General features: G+C 39.4%; 1 protein-coding gene across 1 annotated transcript; it reads right to left on the reverse strand.

The window, feature by feature from the left end:
- Positions 1 to 221: 221 nt before the first annotated feature.
- si:ch211-269e2.1 (cohesin subunit SA-2) lies at positions 222 to 19,899 on the reverse strand. The gene is made up of 32 exons (XM_046053335.1): positions 19,759 to 19,899; positions 19,376 to 19,481; positions 19,210 to 19,297; positions 18,298 to 18,462; positions 17,657 to 17,753; positions 17,484 to 17,560; positions 17,310 to 17,381; positions 14,959 to 15,163; positions 13,939 to 14,090; positions 13,758 to 13,831; positions 13,531 to 13,654; positions 13,325 to 13,423; positions 12,258 to 12,337; positions 12,068 to 12,175; positions 11,856 to 11,976; positions 11,628 to 11,745; positions 9,521 to 9,624; positions 9,342 to 9,434; positions 9,115 to 9,201; positions 8,288 to 8,488; positions 6,763 to 6,839; positions 6,571 to 6,658; positions 6,390 to 6,470; positions 5,599 to 5,691; positions 5,331 to 5,505; positions 3,108 to 3,244; positions 2,118 to 2,219; positions 1,885 to 2,036; positions 1,660 to 1,788; positions 1,386 to 1,576; positions 1,221 to 1,296; positions 222 to 1,111 (listed from the first exon to the last, which is right to left on the reverse strand). The coding sequence occupies exons 2-32, from the start codon at positions 19,408 to 19,410 to the stop codon at positions 976 to 978; spliced, it is 3,537 nt and encodes a 1,178-aa protein (XP_045909291.1). The 5' UTR covers positions 19,411 to 19,481; positions 19,759 to 19,899; the 3' UTR covers positions 222 to 975.
- Positions 19,900 to 20,142: the final 243 nt, after the last annotated feature.

Here is a 20,142-nt window from a genome sequence, read left to right on the forward strand (position 1 = left end):
ACTGTTAGATTTTTAACACTATAGATGTTAGCTAAATACCACAGAAACAATCATATTTCCAGAATGTAAAAAGCACTGTGTTGGGGATTATGCTGTACGCAAACATAAATACAAATGTTGAAAGGTAATGAAACACTTTGAAATATCCCTCTTGTAAAATGTCTTCATGGGATTTAAGTGGAACATGGTGTAAAGGTATTAATGAAAACGTTCAGCAATACTACACCTTTGTACCACTGTTTTTATTTAGCTTATTTTACAATAATAGTATGTACTCTAACCTAACCATTTCCTATAAGGAGCAATAATAGGCAGGACAATAAAGCAGAATTCTTAATGTAGTGACATAATTAGACAAATTTTGGACCTCACACTTGGCCCTCAAATAAAAGTGGTCTGCATAAAATACTCTTGACGTTAGTCTGATAATATTTGAAGAATAAGATTGTGTTATTCTTTCTTTCTCACTGTTAACAAATCACATGAAAAGACATCTCCTTCCATTCCAATACTTCCATGCCCTGTATGTGGCCCCAAGCCTGTTGGTTTCTACTGAAAAAGTTAAATCTTTATTTCCTGATCCCAAATATATAATGTTTTTTAATAAGTCAGTAATTTAATAAAACAGCTGGTTGGGGTTTTCAGCTGCAAATTAATACACATTTGGTGAGGATGCCACCGGGACGTAACAAGGCCTTGGATACACAGGTAAAAGGGTAACTAGTTGGACAAATTCTTGTTGGGTTTTAGTCTTTCCATAGGATTTATTGACAGTAAGAAAAATCTTGAATATCACTAACTTATTCTTTAAAACTATGTCCTCATATTAAACATAGTATGCTGCATTTTCAACACACCTGGACGCTGGGATGTCTGCACATCAGAACAGAGAAAGACAAAAAAAAGGAAAGTTTGATGGCCAGTGAGGTCGTGGAGTCTGGACAGAAGCACCAATTCTCCACAGCTCCCTCACGTTTAAAGTTCAACGTCCACAGTGTCATCATCCGCCTCGTTGCCCGTGCTGAGGACAGATCCCTCGAAGTTCAATCTTGTTACAGGATGTTCCACAGGGACAGCAAAAGGATCCACATCATTTGTTTTTTCCTGTTGGCTGAGGAGTTGAGGTGTGTTTTTAATATGGACGAGGTGAAGATTTGCTGTATATCTGTCTTTTAAAATGAATATGAATCTGAACGTGAGAAAGGATTCCTGAGCCTCACCTTGGACTGAAGCTGGACCTGTGAACTTTACCAACTTTGGAGTCAGTGGGGCTGAACAGGCAAGGGGGCTTGCTTCCTGAAAAAGAGAACACGCGATGCAGCCTGTGCTTGGTGACAATAAGGAAATGAAAGGTATGTGCTTGATTTTGGTGTTTAGTGTTATACCATCCAGTTTTTGTTTGGAGAAAGGCAAGCGATTGGGCAGGTAGGGCTTCCTGTCAGAGCTAACATAGGACACGGCGTCCTCTCCTTCAGCAACAGCCAAGAGGGAAGCACGATAGTAGATAAGCGGCTGCCAGCACTCCTGCCTGAGGTCAATTATGTGCTCTACAGTGTGCTTTTGCAGGTATGAGAACCTGCACGTACAAGAACACTTTGTTTCAAGGTGAGGACATTTAAAAGCCTGTTTGTAACCTTGTACACTGTGTGCACCACTTACACTGTTTTCTTGTCTGGTTTGAGCAGTTTACTGGAGAACTCACTGAGGATGGTCAGGTAGGAGAGGTACAATGGAGTAGGTGTTTCTGGGGTCTGACTAAACTCTTGGAACACAAACTCTATGCCATTTCTGCACATTTTAAAACACAACACACACGCAGACTTTAGGTACAAAAACCCACAAAAAACGACTCCCAAGTAATGAGAAACAAGAGCCCGCGCTGACCTGTGGATCATGACGACGCATTCACGAAACTTGACGAGGTCCCCGAAGGTGAGGGCGAACCGCCTGGCCAACTCTTTGATGCTGGTGAAGGTCTGGACTCCTGGCTGAGCCCTACCACCGCTCTCCTGCTCTCGCTTGAGACGAACAAAAAGCTGAGGAAAGTGGAGAAAAACACATCAGCATCATGCAGCTCGCAGATGCCAGTTTTTAAGATATGTATGGAGCAACTATACCTGCTGCAAACAGAGCACCAGTGTACGAGCACTCTCTATCTTATCTATCTGCCTGGTCCTGTACATGGTCTCCTTGATGATGTCTCCAAAGTTGTTATAGTACTGGGGACAAAGGGGGAGAAATAATATGGGTAGTATGTAGTACATACTAGCATTAAAGGAATACAAAATACGCTCATTTACTTTCTTGCAGAGAATTGGAAGAGACTGACGCCACTCTCATGTATGTTCATCAAATATGAAGCTGCAGTCGGGTAGCTTAGCTTAGCATTAATGACTAGAAAAGGGTGTAAACAGCTAGCCTGGCTCTGTCCAAAGGTAACGAAATTCTACCAGCTCCTCTAAAGCTCACTAATGAATACGTTTTATTTAATCCATACAAAACTGTACAAGTTCCAGTTTTATGACGGCCTATTTCTTTGTCGGGCGCAGTGACTTCCTGGAATCTTCCCTTGACCCATAACTAGTCCAGCACTCCTACTGCTCCTCATACAAACACAGCCTATACTTTACATTTTAGCTTTTGAGTGTATTAAACAAATGAGACACAGCACGTTAATCAATGAGCTTTATTGTGTGTTCATAAAGAACACAAGGTAATTTTGAGAGGCAGCATGAATGCATAGACAGTCAATAGAAAGAGGCATTTGGACACTCCCACACACATTGCTAGATAGCTCACAGCTACTATCTCTACAGTCCGTTTATTGGCTGTTTGTGTCCAACACTCACATTCGGGCAAATGACGCAACACAGCTTTACAGGTGCTGGTAGGCTGATTTTGTCACCTTTGGACAGAGCCAGGCTAGCCATTTCCTCTGTTTCCAGTCTTTGTGCTAAGCTAAGCTAACCAGCTGCTGGCTATAGCTTCATATTTACCATACAGTCATTAGAGTCATGATCAATCTTCTCATTTAACTTTTGGCAGGAAAGCTAATAAGCATAGTCCCCAAAATGTCAAACTATTCCTTTAAAGGAGTTAACCTTTACCTTCATGTAGTACATGAAGACCTCAGCTGCCATGCTCATCTCCAGCACCCCATGTACTATCAGCTTGCAGTAGGCAGCGAGCAGGTTTCTACGTTTGTGCAGGTCCTCCAGCCTCTCCACTTCAGAGTTTTCACTGACTGAGGGAGCCAGATGGAGTTGAAGCGTGGGGTTGTGCGATGTGAAGTGGTCGAGAACGAGAGAAGGGAAAGGGGGTGAAGTAAGAAGAGTGATTAATCATGAGAAATCATATAACAGAAAGAAAAGAACAAAGCAGAGGCGGGAAAGAGTGCTTTACTTAGTTTCAGAACAATGGCTTTAGCAGGTGGAAATCAAAGATAACATAAGACTAGAGTTATGGTTGTGACACCATGTGGCTTCAATCTTTCACAAGGCTAATAAAATAGGCTCCGAGGTGAGCCAGAGTTAATGGAATTTTCTCACGGAAAGAGATTGCCCTGATTTTATGATTTAACTCAGTGCCTTTGCCCTCCGAGTGATCTCTGATCCAGCAGCTAATAGAAAACACTGTCTATATAACAAAACCATTACCAGGCATATCCAATAAAACAATAGCTTTTCATTACATGTTCAAAAACCAATAATCCTGTATTGTATGTGGTTGAACATTTAAGAGATTCCCACCAGGGCAGCTATTGACGTCTCTGGACTATCCCATATTTGGATGCAATATGGCTCTGAGAGTAGAAGCTATTGTAAAGATAATGAAATATTTTAGTTACAGTCAGTCATGAATTAATTAATAACTTTACCTGCAGGACTTTACAAAGAGAGTGTATTTCAAACATGTCAATCTTGTTTTGCCCGTTTCAGAACAGACGAGAACATACTGCCGTCATCAATTTACAAGCGGCATCTCTTTGCATAACAAAGTCTTAACATCCTTTCATACAAATTAGTCAAGCCACTTTCAGTCTGAGGATATTAACAGGGCTTCCTTTGTAATTGAGGGTCAACTGTCAGGTCAGGTTGGAAATCAGACCCCATTTACAGTCAGCGAGCAGCTCTGCAGTGAGTTATTAAGCCATGTGTGGCCATGCATTTAACATCTGCATGTTTTTACCACGGGGAGCTGCTGCACTGAATCATTGCCTCTCTCAGAGCACCGAGAGGCCCGAGAAAAGATGCTGCGCTGCGACAGAGTGAGAGTGCCATCTGCTGTGTAGGACTGCAATGTGTTTACTCCTGGGTGTCCCACACACTGCCTGGGTACATGGATGTCAAACACACCACTACGAGAGCTGTGTGAGAGTGCAGTGGTGGAAAGTAATTAAGTACATTTATTCAAGTAGTTTACTGACGTACAATTTTTAGGTACTTGAGTATTTTCACTTTCTGCTACTTTATACTTCTACACTGCATGTCAGAGGAAAATACTGAACTTTTTATGCCGATACATTTAACAGCTGGAGTAACTAGCTACTTTTAAGATTGAGATTTCGGCCTTTTGTGGCCCTTTACACAAAGCAATATCTTGGAGCCCCATGTCACGTTTTATATGTCTTTGAGTTGTTAGCTACTCCACCAAAGAGACATTTCCCCTCTAAACTTCTCACATAGCCTCATTTAAACAACTTTTCTCACACACAAAGAGGTCAAATTATCAATTGCCTCACAAATGAAGTGAAAATAAAGTTTAAAATACTGATCCACATCTGTGTAGAACTTTCCTCCTCCAATAATTTCACAGTCCCTCCGATTTATCTTGTGACCCTTTGGGTCAAATAAAGACAAAAATGCCACAAACATTTTTTTTAAAAGTATCAACATTATTTAACAAAATGTTGATGTTATTCTTAAAGATAACCTCCAGACATGTAAAAATACTTGGAATAATTAACACCGCCTAGGATGTTATGTTTTCCGTGGTTGTCTGTCAGCAGGATTACAGAATATCCAGAATGTATGAATATGCAAATATATTATAATATAGGTTTTTAAGTTTCCACATCACACTTGTGTAGCCTAGCGACATGCGATATAACAAAATCCTGCACATATGTCCAAGAGTTAAACTGAGATTTAGCACAGTGACAACAGAGAAACCTTCCTCCTTCAGCAGATGAGTGTGAAAACAATCTTCTAGTTCTAATCAAACTCTGCACAAACATCATTCTGCAAAGTGAAGTTTAAAAAGCCAAGTGAAGGAACAAAAAGTAAAACATATGTGCACAAAAAAATGATTCACATAAATTGAGGTCTCACCACTGCTCTGGCTGTCACAGTCTGCTCCAACAAAGACATTCATGCATACAAACGTCCACAGCGCCCTCTGCAGTTTGGGACTGGGTGTGTAAAGCAGTGGACCAAACGAGGTGGGATCCCACACGTGTAGCTGGTAGGAATGAGCCGTCAGAACGTCACAGACACCCAGAAAAGCCTAATATGGAAAAATGAGAGGACTTCAGAAATGCTAGAAGAGTAAACGGTGGCATTAATTGATCAAAACCTCAGTGTATGCTTCCCGTCTTACCTGCTGCCGCACACTGTGGTCAGAGTGGGAGAGACAGTTATGGCCCCTCTCACAGAAGAGACGCAGCTGGAGTCTCTGGACTACAGCTTTATCCTAAAACACACACACACACACACACACACACACACACACTGCAAAGTGACAATAGAGCAGCATTCTGCCTGTAAATCTGTAAATGTAATGTACAAGCTTTGAAAGGGGAACATGGAGGCTAGTATTGTGCAGATATTCTTCAGAAATAATGGCCCTTAATATGAGCCGCTGTCGAAGTACAATCCCCCATAAAAACTCTGTTGGTGCACTTTGCACATCGACACACATTATCCTCTTGTTCATTACTCATCTCCTCATCTCTTTATTTGACAGTGTGTCGTCTGCGTCACCCATTTTGTTGTCTATTTAATATTTTCTTTATCCATTAAGAAAGGGCTGCAACTAATTGTTTTCCTAATCTACTGATTATTTTATTGATTAACCGATAGACTACATTAGGTCAGCAATTAATAGAGGTGCTTATACAATCACACAAGTGACTTTTTTTTTTTTTTACAACTATAGTAAAAACATCAACATTATCTCTTTTCTAGACATTAACAAATGATTAATGTTTGCTCACATGACACAGTTTTACATGGTATTCGTTTTAATTATATTTAGAGAGAAAGAGAAAGAACATGGACAGGACATCTTCAATTCTGCTGTTCATTCAAATTTCTTATTGTCCTATTCCTAACTCGTACTCGTTAAAAGCATCATCTTAGCGAGGGAAAAGTAAAGCAGATGTAACTCACTCTGGAGGTTAGAGTTTCACTACTTGTGTTGAGAGACCACAGCATGGAGTAACACAGACACTGAAGCACTTCCAGCAGGATCTTCAGACAAAGAAATGAAGAGAGAACGAGCCCGAGCTTTTAAATAAGTCCAAAAAACCTTGATTTTAAAGAAGCTAAAATATCAGGGCAGTATTGGTACCTCCAGCGGTGCTCCTCCCTGGCTGCTCTCCACTGACAGGAGAGGAGACAACAGCTCAAACAGGTTCCACCGCAGGAGGTCATGACAGCTAACAAAACATGAAGACAAAAAGGTATGTACAGCCAATAAATACAAATTGCTGGCAGAATATTGTGGGCTCAAACTTCATCTTGAATGGCTCTCAAATCTCACTTGTGGAAAGCTCTGAGTTTCTTCAGTGTGGCTAAAATGTCTGCAGTTTTCTCCTCATCAGCAAAGAAACTGTCCCCCTACCACAGAGAAATAGGATATAAGTCACCTTGCGAAGTAAGAATTTTTGCATTCTTTGCATGCAACTGTTCCCAACCTTCTTTCTCTCATGACCTCTTAGATCAAAGCAATGTCTACTAACGTTAGTGACCAATCATCACTGTATTTGGCCTTTAGTGTGAACGTCATTATGAGCGGTTCAACCAAGGATTGATTTTTATTCGCAGATTGTTTAATTTAAAAATGTTTTTAGAGGTCTGAAGAAGTGAACGTATGTAGTATTTCATACCCCAAATAAAGAGAGAAATCTAAAATATAACATTATTTTGCAGTGTTTTCTAATTTAATAATAATAATAATAATAATAATCTGCTCCGCCATAGTTTCAAATGAACCAAAAATATTTTTACACATCTCATATTAACATTTCAGACCTCTAACGTTAAAGTTGGGTTTTTTGGGCGCTGCTGTGAGCTCGCACGCTAGCCGCCATTAAGCTAGCCGCGCCTAAATTTGGAGTGCACACGTATTCAAGCCTTTATGGTAAGTGAAGCGGCCCAGAACGATCTGACAGGCCGCTTCAGTGATTTTCTCTCTTCACAAAGACAAGTGTTGCAGTGTGAGAGTCCTACCTGAAGAGAGGCTGTGAAGTCTTCATGTTGCGCAATACGAGAACCACATACAACATTTATCAAACTGGGTCGGACTCATAGACTGAATATAAAAAGGTCGGACTGGATGAATTTAGCGCGAGGACACACATGTGACAACGTCCGGTTTTCAAAATAAGGCGTCTGTACAGGATGGAAATAAGATTAATTGGATTATATTCACAGAAAGTATAAAACATATTACATGTGTCCATTAAAAGTAAAACAATAAAATGTTAGGGAAATTACTTATTCTGTTTTCTATTCTTTGATTTAGGGTTTCTGGAAAAACTAAATTAAATACATTTGTTGACTTGTGTTGCTGTTTCATCACCATTTATAGCTCTAAAATGGGTTTATGATTAAATAGTTTATTAGAGCACAACATTGTTTACAAGCGTACAAAGTTCTTCTTAGATAGCCTCTTAATTTTGCACCAAATTAATGTATTTAACTTTAAAATTAAAACGGGTGAGCATGCACCAAGGCCCACCCACCATAGTCTCTTAAAATCCTGTGGGAAACACTGTTTTGTGTAGTAGAAGTATCTGGTGATCCCTCTAATTTTTCTTGGGACCCTTTAGGGGTACCTGACCTCTAGGTTGGGAAACTAGCACTGTGCATTTAGGCTCATTTTCAAATGTATGTCACAGTGAAGAGTGTTAAATTTCTTGGACACATCCATTTGTCACTTACCCAAATAAACAACTAAGAGAAAATAAAACAACCACAGGTCTAAATCCTGCATTCATGCATCAAAATGCTAGTACTGAATACTACAGAACAGTGTAACAGAACAGTGTAACAGCACCCCTTACCACGAGTGAATCGCCCAGCAGTGCTGTCAGTCGGTCCACCCAGAGCTGGACCAAGGAGTCTCTGGCAGCTCGGACCATATGGCACCAGGCCGTCTCCTCCCCACACAGACTGAGGTACGTGCAAGCTGCAGCCTCCACAACAGCAGGGTCTGAGTGAATTTCAAGGACAGCGCTCATCTCCTCCATCAGGCGGGATACTGACTGAGGAAGAGGATGAGAACAAAGACTAGTTTTAAAATTTTGTGGCTCTACCCAACAGCTAATAATAATTTAGGCAAACAAAGACAGTATACACTACATTTTGTATAGATAAATAATTAATTTTATGATGTTTTGTTTTCAATTGATTGATATTCTTAAATCAGTTATTCATTAAAAATACCAAACATGCAGATTATAGCCACTCAGACTATTTGCTGCTAATCTCTGTTTTTATGTCTTTGCTTATTTGTTTTGCTTTTTGGATTTAACAAAACAAACAACTTCAAGATGTCACATTTTCATCATTTGGTATTGTTTTTTGAAATTTTATGGACTATATGATGTATAATCAAACGAGAAAAGAATTAGTAGATGAATCAATAATCAAAACAACAACAAAAACTGCCCAAATTAGAAAAGTTGGGATACTTTCTCTGTCCAACTTTGTGATTTTAGCTCAAATTAGCTTCATTTCACTATTAACACATCTAAAATTAAGAATTATTTACTTGGGTCAAACACTAAAGTGTTAATAGTGAAAACATTATCAATGATGAAGGGACTGTTCATTTTCATTTAATTCCTCATGATATTGTTTGTGTAAGATGGAAGGCTGAGATGCAGACCTGCGTGTTTTCAGCTTCAGGACACTTAGGGAGGAAATACTGAGGAATCTTCATCAGGGAGGCAGCAATGTCGCCACTACTTGAAAACTGCACAAACAACATCATCAAAGAATAGACATTTTCAAATTGTTGTGCCCAGAATCTAATTCTGCAGCACAGAGATCTGAATGTTTTTAATACAGAATCAAACTGACTAATATATTGGCAATTATGTGTGGAATAAATACCTTGGACAGTAACTTAGGAATCACCACAAGGAGATGTTCAGTGAGCTTAGTACAGTCATCAATCTGAATCTTCTTTTCCCTGGCACTCATCACCTGAAACATTAAGACTTGTTTAGCAAAATATCAGAGATTCATGTGTCACCAGAAATGTCTCAGCTGGGGATGGATCTCCCACTAACCTTCTTTGCTCCGCTCCTTCCTGCCAGCACTGGTCCCTCTGAGGCCTGACGCACCGACGCAACCAGGATCTCCACAAGCACAGCTTGTTCTGCCTGAGTGAGACCTAAAAACACATACACACAAACACACACACAATAATGACTGCTGTAGAATTAATGCATGTGACATGCTCTCTACAGAGATCCTTTTCCATAATGTTGTTAGACACTTAAAATACCCATCTGAGCCTGACAGTGGCAAAAACAAGCACTTTAGAGGACATATTGCCCTGTCTCGCTGCTGCCAACTGCAGAGCACTTGCCCAATACTGGACTAATTTCAACAAATGTTGTCCTAATTAGTCTCATAGACATAAAAATATGGGAAAATAGGGTCCAGTTCGAAAAATACCAATGTTACCCTTTACAGACACTATTAAAAAAATATTTTAGTAAACAAATAAAGCTAGGTTCAGCAGCTTTGGAGAAACTAGCAAGAGACTTTTCCGATTTTATAAGTATCCCACTGAAAAAATCCCACCCCCTCCCTTCGAGCTTCCTTCCAAAGCCACTCCCCCAAAACACATTTGCATAATGAGTGCAAGGGGAGCGTGCGCACAGGTAGGTAGGTATACAGGTGGGTAAGCGAGCCAGTCATTTCATTTGGTCTGTGCTAATTAAAGTCTTGCGACAGCCACATACCATATTTCTTTAATTTTTGTGTCAGTTGTTCGATTTATTGATTGCTATTGATAGATGTAAAGAGAATTTCAACAAATGCAACAAAAAATGCTTCTGAAATAAATTGCCTACCCCAGCTTTAAATTAAATTTTAAAAAGCTAGATTTGTTTAAAATGTTTTTTTAAAATGTAAACAAATTCATTTTTCATTAAATGGTGGCGTGCTCTGTTGTTTTTCACATCTAGGGCATCATAATAATATTCACAAATATGCTTAAGTCCTAAATAGGCACCAGGGGCCGTCTTACAGGAAGTTCCTATCTTAAGTTAAGTTAAGATAGGAAGAGTCAAAGATAGATAAGATTTTTCTCAATTTGGTATTACAGAAGCAAATCCTAACTAACTTTAGGAATCCTATCTTATTTTACTTCATCTTATCTTATCTCAGGTTAGGAAATCCTAAATACTCAATCCAACATCAGTTATCAACTTTTTTGTCTGTTACCTAGCAACCGATGCCACTTTTCTCATCTCCCGATCTAAACGGCTTTTAATCGCTGTTTTTTGGGGGGGTTTAATGAAACAAACTGAAAAATGGAGCAGAAACAACAACTATCACTGGACTTAAACTCAGATGACTTAGAGGTGTCCGCCAAGAAAACCAAATTCACGTAACGCTTATCTGGGGAGATTAAAGCTAGAGTGTGGGCTAAAATTGCGGACACAGTCTCCGCCCCATATCAGGCATCCAGCGGAGCGTTGATGCTGTCAAAAAGAAAATAAGTCCATTGACAAGTGATACAAAGAGAAATTTAACAATCTCTTTCTATCAAAGACTTGCATTAGGATCATTTTGTTACATTAAGCCTTTACATGATGTTATATAATGAGACATTATCTAGCGTTACACTAGCCTACAGCCTTTCCACTAACGAGTGTTTTGTCATCAAACACATCGGTAGAATCAATTAAGTTCCACCTGTTGACATTTTGTTGATCTTGTAAAAGCAATAAAAGAGCACCCATGTCGATTAAACGAGTTAACAAACACTACCTGGTGGAAAAGTAAAAGTTAGGACAGCTTAACAGTTCTCCTAAAGTTAGGAGAGTTTATTTAAGATTTTCCGAAGTTAGGATAATTCTGTAATACACTTTTCCTGTCTAAAGTTAGGAAAGGAACATTGACTTAGGAACTGTTAATCTGTAATGGCCTTTTTCCTAAATCAGTTATGACCAGGGTTACAAAGCAGTTAGGATAGGGTCTGCTGGTTATGAAGTTTCTGTAAAACGGCACCAGATCTAAAGAAATTCCTCTGGATATCCATTTTCAAATTTCCATCAAAACAACAAAGTTATTTGTCAAACAAATCCTTCGATGGTCTAAGAATTTTAAGGATACTTCAAATCACTTCTGCCTACTCCACCACAAATATCACATCACAGTTACCTGGACTGTGTGGGGAAGGATCCTGCAGCAGTATAGATGTGAGTGTGGACCAGTCCTTCAGCAGGGCTCCACCACAATCCCACAGACTGTCCACTAGGTACACCACATGCTTGTGCAGCTGAAAGCATATGCAGAGACTCGTGTTAGTCCTATGTCATGGAAGACGACACATAGCATCATGATCTGGTTATAAAGAGCCTTGAATTGAACCAGCAGGTGTATTTTCACCTCAGACTCCTGGTAGAACTGCAGTAGAGCCTTCAGCCTGGCAAGGGTTTGTTGTTTATGTGCCTCCTCCTCATTTATTTGGTCCTGAGTATCAGATGCAGGGGCTACAGTGTTGAGAAGCCTGACAGAGACCAAAAATACCAAGGCAAACATTAATTAACAGCTTGTTTTGTTTTTTTTGTTTCTTTTTAAAGTGATGCAGGTCAACGTACCTTGAGAAGAGAAGCTCCCCTGCAGTGGCCGCAAGAGGGCGCTGTGAAGAGAAAACAAACTGGAGGAGCTGCTTGTAGTCCTCCGGGCTGAGCACATCGTCGGATGTTCTGAGGGGTCAGAAAGAGTTTGATGTAGGAAAATATTTATAAAATGAATCTAATATATTCATTATAAAATATATTGACTGACTTGGAGATGAGGAGCAGTAGTTTCATGGTCTGCACTGCCACTTCATTGTCCTTATCCAGGGTCATGGAGATCATCCGGTCCTGGAACAGTATCATGCATGAGAGCACACATTTATACAAACATGTCCGTGTAATTGTGCATTAATCATACTTTTGATCGTAACATTGAATCAACTCTGTGGAATGTGAAAAGGTTGTTTGTAGTTTCATTTGTAATGCCCAAAAAACACTGACTTCTCCTCAGAGCTTTTTAGCCTGTTTTTGTTGAGGTTTTTACAGGCTGCAAATTTTTGTCTCATCAACCGTATTTCCAGCTGCAAAAGACTGATTTTTGGCCACTTCGGACAATTTGTAAACACAACATTGATATATCATCACCTTTGATATGCCAAACTTAACATAACAGTTGCTTATTTACACATCCAGCAGTTACAGAGTGACGTTATCGTTCATTGGGAGTCGTGTTTCAGAACATAGGTCTAATTTTCACTCTCTTTAAGCTGTTTGGTATCTACCAGCTCCTGAGAGAAATATCTGGTTTTTTTAGCTGATTTTAGTCACCGACTCTTTCTGTCTGACGTCTGGTGCTAAGCAGGTAGTGTACAGTGGGTTTTTAGAGCTTATTCACTGAAAACTGCTGCATGCTGTGACTGACAATGACGCTATGAGAGCAGAGAGAGTGAACCACAACAGTAAAGTATTGGGCCGGACAGATGAGCTTAAACTCGCTATAAAGCCGACCCCTTTCACAGTCACATTGCTTTCAGAATGTCATTTGAAACACTGCCATGAGAATTTTGATTAAATCCGCTTCAAGATTCATTTAGTAGCTAAAGAGCTGGATATTTTTTTCAGGAATTGTTGGAGACCACAACAGAACTAAAAGAGACAGTAAATATTGGACCTGAAACACGACTCCAAATGAGCTACTGTTGCTCTGTGTCTGCTGATTGTATGGGGCATAAACTGTTGATTTTTGATGGCTGTAAACCTGTCAACTTATTTTTATGTTTTTCTGCCCCCTAGTGGCCATATAGCATTTATGCAGCGTAAAGCAGAATCGTTTACCTTGAAGCGGCTGGTGAACAGGTCCAGTTTAGGGAGTAGCAGAGGATCTCCATACAAATCCTGTAGACCTAACACACACTTGAGACGCACATCTGGTATCTGAAAGATGATGTGCAGGTCAGTGCAGAGACAGTTTGTATGTACAGTATATTTTTTATGTTATGTTATGTCACACTATGATACATTACATGTTTGCTGTTGTTTACCTTGTCGTGCATCATCCAGCCAATGTATTTGAGGTAGCTATCATTGAGAAATGCAGAACTGTAGAGCTTCATCCACAAACCCAACTCCTCCATGCAGATAGAGCGGATTTCTGGAAGCACATCGCTGCATGGACACACACCCCAAATCAGCTCCACATTAAATTAGATGATTGTTTAACACACATTGAAAGCTATGCTCAAATCAACAATGCCAGAGAAACCCTTACCGATATCGTTTCAGAAAAACTCCTTTGAAGATGACGTCCATCATGCTCTCTATCTCCGTCCTCTTCTCCTGCAGCTTGAAGAGCATGTGAAAAGGCATACTATGAGTCAGAAATGACTTACTCACATAGAGCAAAGATAAAGTCCCTCCTCTCTACACAGCTAAAGTAACACTGGTCCTACCTCTGTGATCTTCTTCTGTATTCTGTCCAGTTGAAGCGTGCTTTTCTGTCTCATCGTCTTTGTCTTCTGTACCTCAAACAGTTTCTGGCTGTTTTCAATTCCAACGCTCAGGCTAAGAGCCACGCCCACCAGAGAGCTCAGCAGCTTCACCGCTTATCAGGGACGTTCACATCACAACCAAAAAGGACAGATTCGTTTATTGATCAGTGGTGGAATGTAACTAGCACATTTATTCAAGTACTGCATTTAAGTACCATTTTGAGGTACTTCCACTTAATACTTCTACTCCACTAAATTTCTATGGGAAATATTGTACTTTTTACTCCACTACATTTATCTGACAGCTTTAGTTACTAGTTACTTTTCAGATTAAGATTTTACATACAAAACAATTGATATGCTTATAAAATACAATAAACTTTAAACAGACACTTTTAAATATTAAACAAGTGGTTTTCAAACCCTTTTTTGCTTGTGACTACTCATATAAAAGAAGTGTCTTGCCATGTCTACGAAGTCTATGAGTTGTTAGTACCACTAAAGAGACATTTCCTCTCTAAACTTCTCTAATGAATTTCATTTAAATAATGTTCAAATTATCAAATATTTCACTTTTAAGTCCAAAAAAAATTTATATATCAGAACTTTGTTTTTTTTCTTCCCCCATTAATCATCTCAAGACCTCTCAGATTTATCTTGTGATACCTTGGAGGGACCTGAACCCTAGGTTGGGAACCATTGGACAAAACTTGCTAACTTTATATTAAGTAGCTAAAATGAGCTTAATAAATAAAATATCAGCGACAAGGGCCCTTTCTTGCAGAAAACCTACTTTTACTTTTGATACTTTAAGTATATTTAGCAAATGCTACTTTTTACTTTCACTTTAATGCAGGACCTTTACTTGTAATTGAATACTTTTAGACTCTGTACTTGTACTTGTGCTTGAGTAAAGGATCTAAATACTTGTACCACCACCGGCGTTTATGTATCTCTGTGCGTGTATTTTCTCTTCCTTACCTGCTAGCGTGCAGGTGTGTCTGAAAGCCCGTACATAGGAGTTTGACAGCTCGGTGAGCAGTGAGATGAGGGTGTTCATCAGGTAACTGTCAAATATGACGCTGTGCTGACACTGAGCCACCAGCACCGACACAAAATCTTGGAACTCTGAGTGAAACCAGCGGCCGTACGGTCCAGATTGTATCAGAGGATACTCCACACTATCCTACAGTGGGGGGGGGGGGGGGTCACATGTAAGTATGTGCATCAACATACTGTTTTCCGGAAAGAGACAGTTTTCCAACAAGCTCAGGCCCTCATTTCAGGATCTTCAGTAAAGTGAGACTGAGACACAGACTGTATGTTAAAGGGGTTGTTCCTGCAAAACAGGATTCACGCTTCCCAAATCAACCCTGAATAAATAAAAAGGTATTGCAACATCAGTGCTGAATCCAAAATCACTTCTAGTTTGCAACCTATCACTGAATGCAATACTATGCTTTTGTGCTAAAGATGTGTGACAGCTATGACACAACACATCCGCAAAATAATTATGAATCAAAACTGTCCAATATGTGAAATTATTACTCACTATTAGGTGAATTATTTTGAGAAAACCTAAGTGTGTATATATCTATCTCTCTCTCTCTCCCCCTCTCTCGATAGATAGATAGATAGATAGTTTTTTTCAATTGCTAAGATGCAATGGTCAAAACTGAAGCCACTTTTTCAAAACTCCTCACCTAGTCTGCATTACCAACATGCATCTCGGCCAAACACTTAATCTCACCTTCAAAAGTCACTCAAACCTCAAAATAAAGTCATTCAACCAAAACACTGGCAATAATACTCACTCAGAAAGCAAACATTGTCACTCATAACACACTGACCTCAAAACAACAGGAAGCATTATGTAAATATAATGAACTTTTATCTTCAAAATGTTATTGATTTTTTTCACATAAATCAGTATTTCATCAGAGAATACAGTTGTTCTCCGTCACTTTCTCAGATCAGAATTGAAATTCTACTTGTTCAACATCATCTAGTCACTTGTGCACATGATATGTAAAGGCAATTTCTCAGTCTTCTGAGAAATTGCACATGCTTTGGCACATTTATGCAAATGATTATATACAATTGTCTGCTGTTTCCTACATTATCATTTGCTTACTGTATGTCATGTTGATCACAATGTATGACTTAACCTCTAAAACATCTAGACATAAGTTCATTGCGTAAGTCGATACTTGCAAAATGGTTGAACATGTCATAATCTGCATTTTTTCTACATATGTCTATTAGACTTTTTTTTGTAAATGTGTCCTACAGTAAATTGATGAAGATATCTGTTGCGCTGTGAATACAGTTTTTCTCGATTTCTTAAACACATTTCTTCTTTCTTTCTCAATGACCACATGATGTAGGCATTGGGAAATGAAGGGATTTGTGTGTAGAGTTTAGGTAAATGGGTGTGCTTTTTGAAAAATGGAGTTATAATTTCGAAATTTAGGTCAAAAGCCTAATTATAGTGTTTAAGCAATGGAAAGAAACTGTAAGAATCTGTGGCCAATGGACAGGAACATCAACCTGAGGGGGTGTTTCCATGTTTCCATTTCTTATTTTGTAAATGTTCCGTTGTGCTATGCAGTGCTGTAAAATAGTCTCTTTTTTTATTTTGTGCATCACAATGACATGGTGTCAACAAACAGTGCATACAGTAAAGGTGTAACTGTGAATCCTATCCCAATCCAACCCCTACAATGTTTAACTCTGTACTGCACAAGGCTGCACTTTTTCTGTGTGGCATAGATCAATTTCAATCTATGCCATACAGAAAAAGTGCAGCCTTGTGCATTTTCAATCATTGTCATCCAAACCTCAGCTATAGTTTACATACAAGTAGTTTTGCAAATGTTAAGGATGAATCTAGAAATGTACCAAAGCGATGGAGAGAAACTGTAAGAATAGCATATTTTTACTTTATTGACTGAACTATATTAGAGAATAAATTTTTTTTGAAAGTGCTTTTAACAGTTTTTGACTCAGTGTGTTAGCATCTGAAAAATGTGCTGCAGATATATAGTGTTTTGCAGGTGGTAAGGTAGCAATGAGAAGAACATACACATACACTTCTGTTTCGCTGACTGTGTGAAGAGTTTTGACAGTGTGACTTTAGTTTTGACCAACACAGGTTAGCAATTGAAAAAAACTGTAATGAAAATATCTGATATGTTGATCACTGTTCTAAACCTGATGAAATAAATTGTGGTGCAAAAACATTACTGGATAACTATTGAGACTCTCTAATACAGGAAGGTGAAAGATGTAAATGTTCGGACAAATCTGTTAAACAGAGAGGTACTACTGACTGTATCCATGGGCCACGTGACTGTGAGGATCCACGGGAAGGCCAGAAACTTCTTATACTGCAGACCAGTGACCTGAAAAACACACAGTCACACATACAAATTTAGTTTAAAGTATAGGAACTGATGCAACACAGAATGACACGGGAAGAAACACAGACTGAGAAGACATCGTACCTCATCCAGCTCCTCGACCATCTTACTCATGACCTCACTGTCTTCTTTGCTCTGACACATCTCTGCTGTGACCACACCTGGGGCAGACAAGGAGGGGAACATAGACCTGATTTTGTGTGTGTGTGTGTGTGTGTGTGTGTGTGTGTGTGTGTGTGTGTGTTGTGCCTGCTTGCCTTTGCACCCAGAGCACTGGATGAAGAAGCTGATGAGATCGAGGAGAGAAGAGTCCCTGTCCATCATATAAGCCTCAATCCAATCATCAATCACCACCTGCTCAGACATCAAAGCATCAATTATTGTATTAAGCCCAAGGTGACATCCTCAAATGTTTTGTTTTGTCCACAATCCAAAGATATTCAGTTTACTGTGACAGAGGTGTAAAGAAACCAGAAAATATTCACACTTGAGAAGCTAAAATCAAAGAAGTTGGACATTTTATCTTAAAAATAAAGGACTCATAGTGATTAATTGATTATGAAAATAGTTGGCGATTAATTTAATAGTTGACAACTAATCGATTAATCGACTAAACGTTGCAGCATTACTGGACATATCACCTTTCCGTGCCAATACAGATGCTGGACTCATTCTTGTTGTATTATTTGCATGCAACTGCTCATTAGCTGAATATTAATGTGCATGTAAAACTACCAACGGAATGATCGATCTTTCATTAATCAAAGGTGAACTACTGTTTTCTGTGCACGTCTCTGACACTACTTCCGAGAAGAAAAAAAACTTTGACAAATGACATAAAATAAGTGACACTGAAGTAGAAGCAAATATATCACAATTGAGGGTTAGTTAGTCTCACCTGCATGGCACTCCTGCCCATGGTGACCACCTCGAACAGGGTGACGGCCTCCACCTGCCTCCGTTTACAGTGGCTGCCTCCTGCCCTGCCAGCACTGCTGCGGCTCGCTTTGGCACGTTTGCGCTTGACATTCTCAGAGCCCTTATGTGCTCTTTTCCTTCGTCTCTGTGCGTAAATAGAGATAAGTGCTAGTAACAATTTAGCTTCACATATGGTTGAGTTTACACCATTGTGCCACATCCTAAACAGGCCAAATACAAATTTCTGAACACTCCTCCACCTGGGCACTAACGAGCTTAGTGAGCCGTCTTTCAACACACAATTAAATGGAAGATTTAGCTTTATCAATGAGAAACATTAACAATATTGATAAATATCTGGGGCTGCAATTAATAATTATACTCATGAATTGACTAATCCCCCAAATATATTCTGTCTTGTCTGTAAAATAGTAAATTATCTGTCAAACGGTCCAAAGCCCAAAAATATTCAGTTTACAATCACTTACAATAGGACGAATAAATGACTGACTAGATTATCAAAACAGTTGTTGAATAATGTTTTACTGATCGACAATCAACTAATCATTTCAGTTTTTATAAAATCCAATCAAACCCTGCAATAGGCTTTTTTCATTGTGACTTGTCAAAGTAGGAAAAGTACATGTGTTACTAATGAGTTAAACAACAATGGCTCTGTTCTGTTCAAGTGTCCCAGTATGGTAGGACAGTGTCAAATGTCTTCTGTGAAAAAGGTCAATAGTTTTGTTATAATAAAATACACAATATCACGCAGTAGGCATCATGCATTACCTGTACTTTCCTTGTTTCATCATTCTGCTCTTCTCCCAATACACTTGAGCTTTTTTGGAGGAAACATTGCATGCTAAATGATCAGTAGAAAAATACCTACCACCCTCTTTTGTCTGTTCTCATTCCCTGACTCATCCTCTGAATGATTGACAGCCGCAGAGGAGTTTGCCTCATCGTGAGAGTTCTTACTGGAAAGTCAAAAACATGAAATTTCAGATTACATGACTGGAAAAAGAAAATTAGCATGCAAGGACGCAAACTATTACTTCTGCCTGGACGCAGCTGTGGGCTCTGGTATCATCTCCTCCTCAGACCTTCATACGGGGCTCAGGTGTGTCTGCATCTGGAAATACAGTATGCTCCGTGTTTGGTCTGAGAAGGAGAGAAAAAAAACAGGAGATATTTCAGTTTGTGCAACCAAAATTATGGACACTTAATCAATATCCCTGCAGCTCCACAGACAGAGGCGGTTGCCATAATATGAATATCTGGTCACCATGTCCAGTGAGACGGGGATGCAGGGTGCCAGGCTTTTTCTAAGTTACTAATAATTTCCTGAAGTAGACATGTGTTGTGTTAAAATAAATGTAACAAAGATTAAAACTGACCGACTGGTACAGACAAAGACGGCGACCGCTCCTAAACTTACCGTCTTTACATTGATTCATACTTCCTTGATGTTCATTGATGTATGATTCTAAATCCAAAGGCTGTCAAATTAATACAAACTCAAATATTTACTACGAATATCCTGCTTCTTTTCCCTCAGCTCTCATAGTCAAGTTGCCGGACAGCCTAACTCATCCTGATTCGCTGACGAACCGAAATTACCTCGTGTGATTGGTGATTCTAACACGTCACTCTCACGTTTGTCCCGCCCCTGGCGGTTGTGACAGACAGAAAGCGAACTGTCGGGTTTTCTGCATACCTCAGCGCTCTGCACACATCTGCAGGAAGAGACGCGTCAGACGCACCAGACGTGAGCTAATCGATTAGACAAGAGAGTTATTACAAAGTATTGATTTTATACAGC

Source organism: Micropterus dolomieu, linkage group LG07 (genome assembly GCF_021292245.1).
Source record: "Micropterus dolomieu isolate WLL.071019.BEF.003 ecotype Adirondacks linkage group LG07, ASM2129224v1, whole genome shotgun sequence".
Taxonomy (NCBI): Eukaryota; Metazoa; Chordata; class Actinopteri; order Centrarchiformes; family Centrarchidae; genus Micropterus; species Micropterus dolomieu.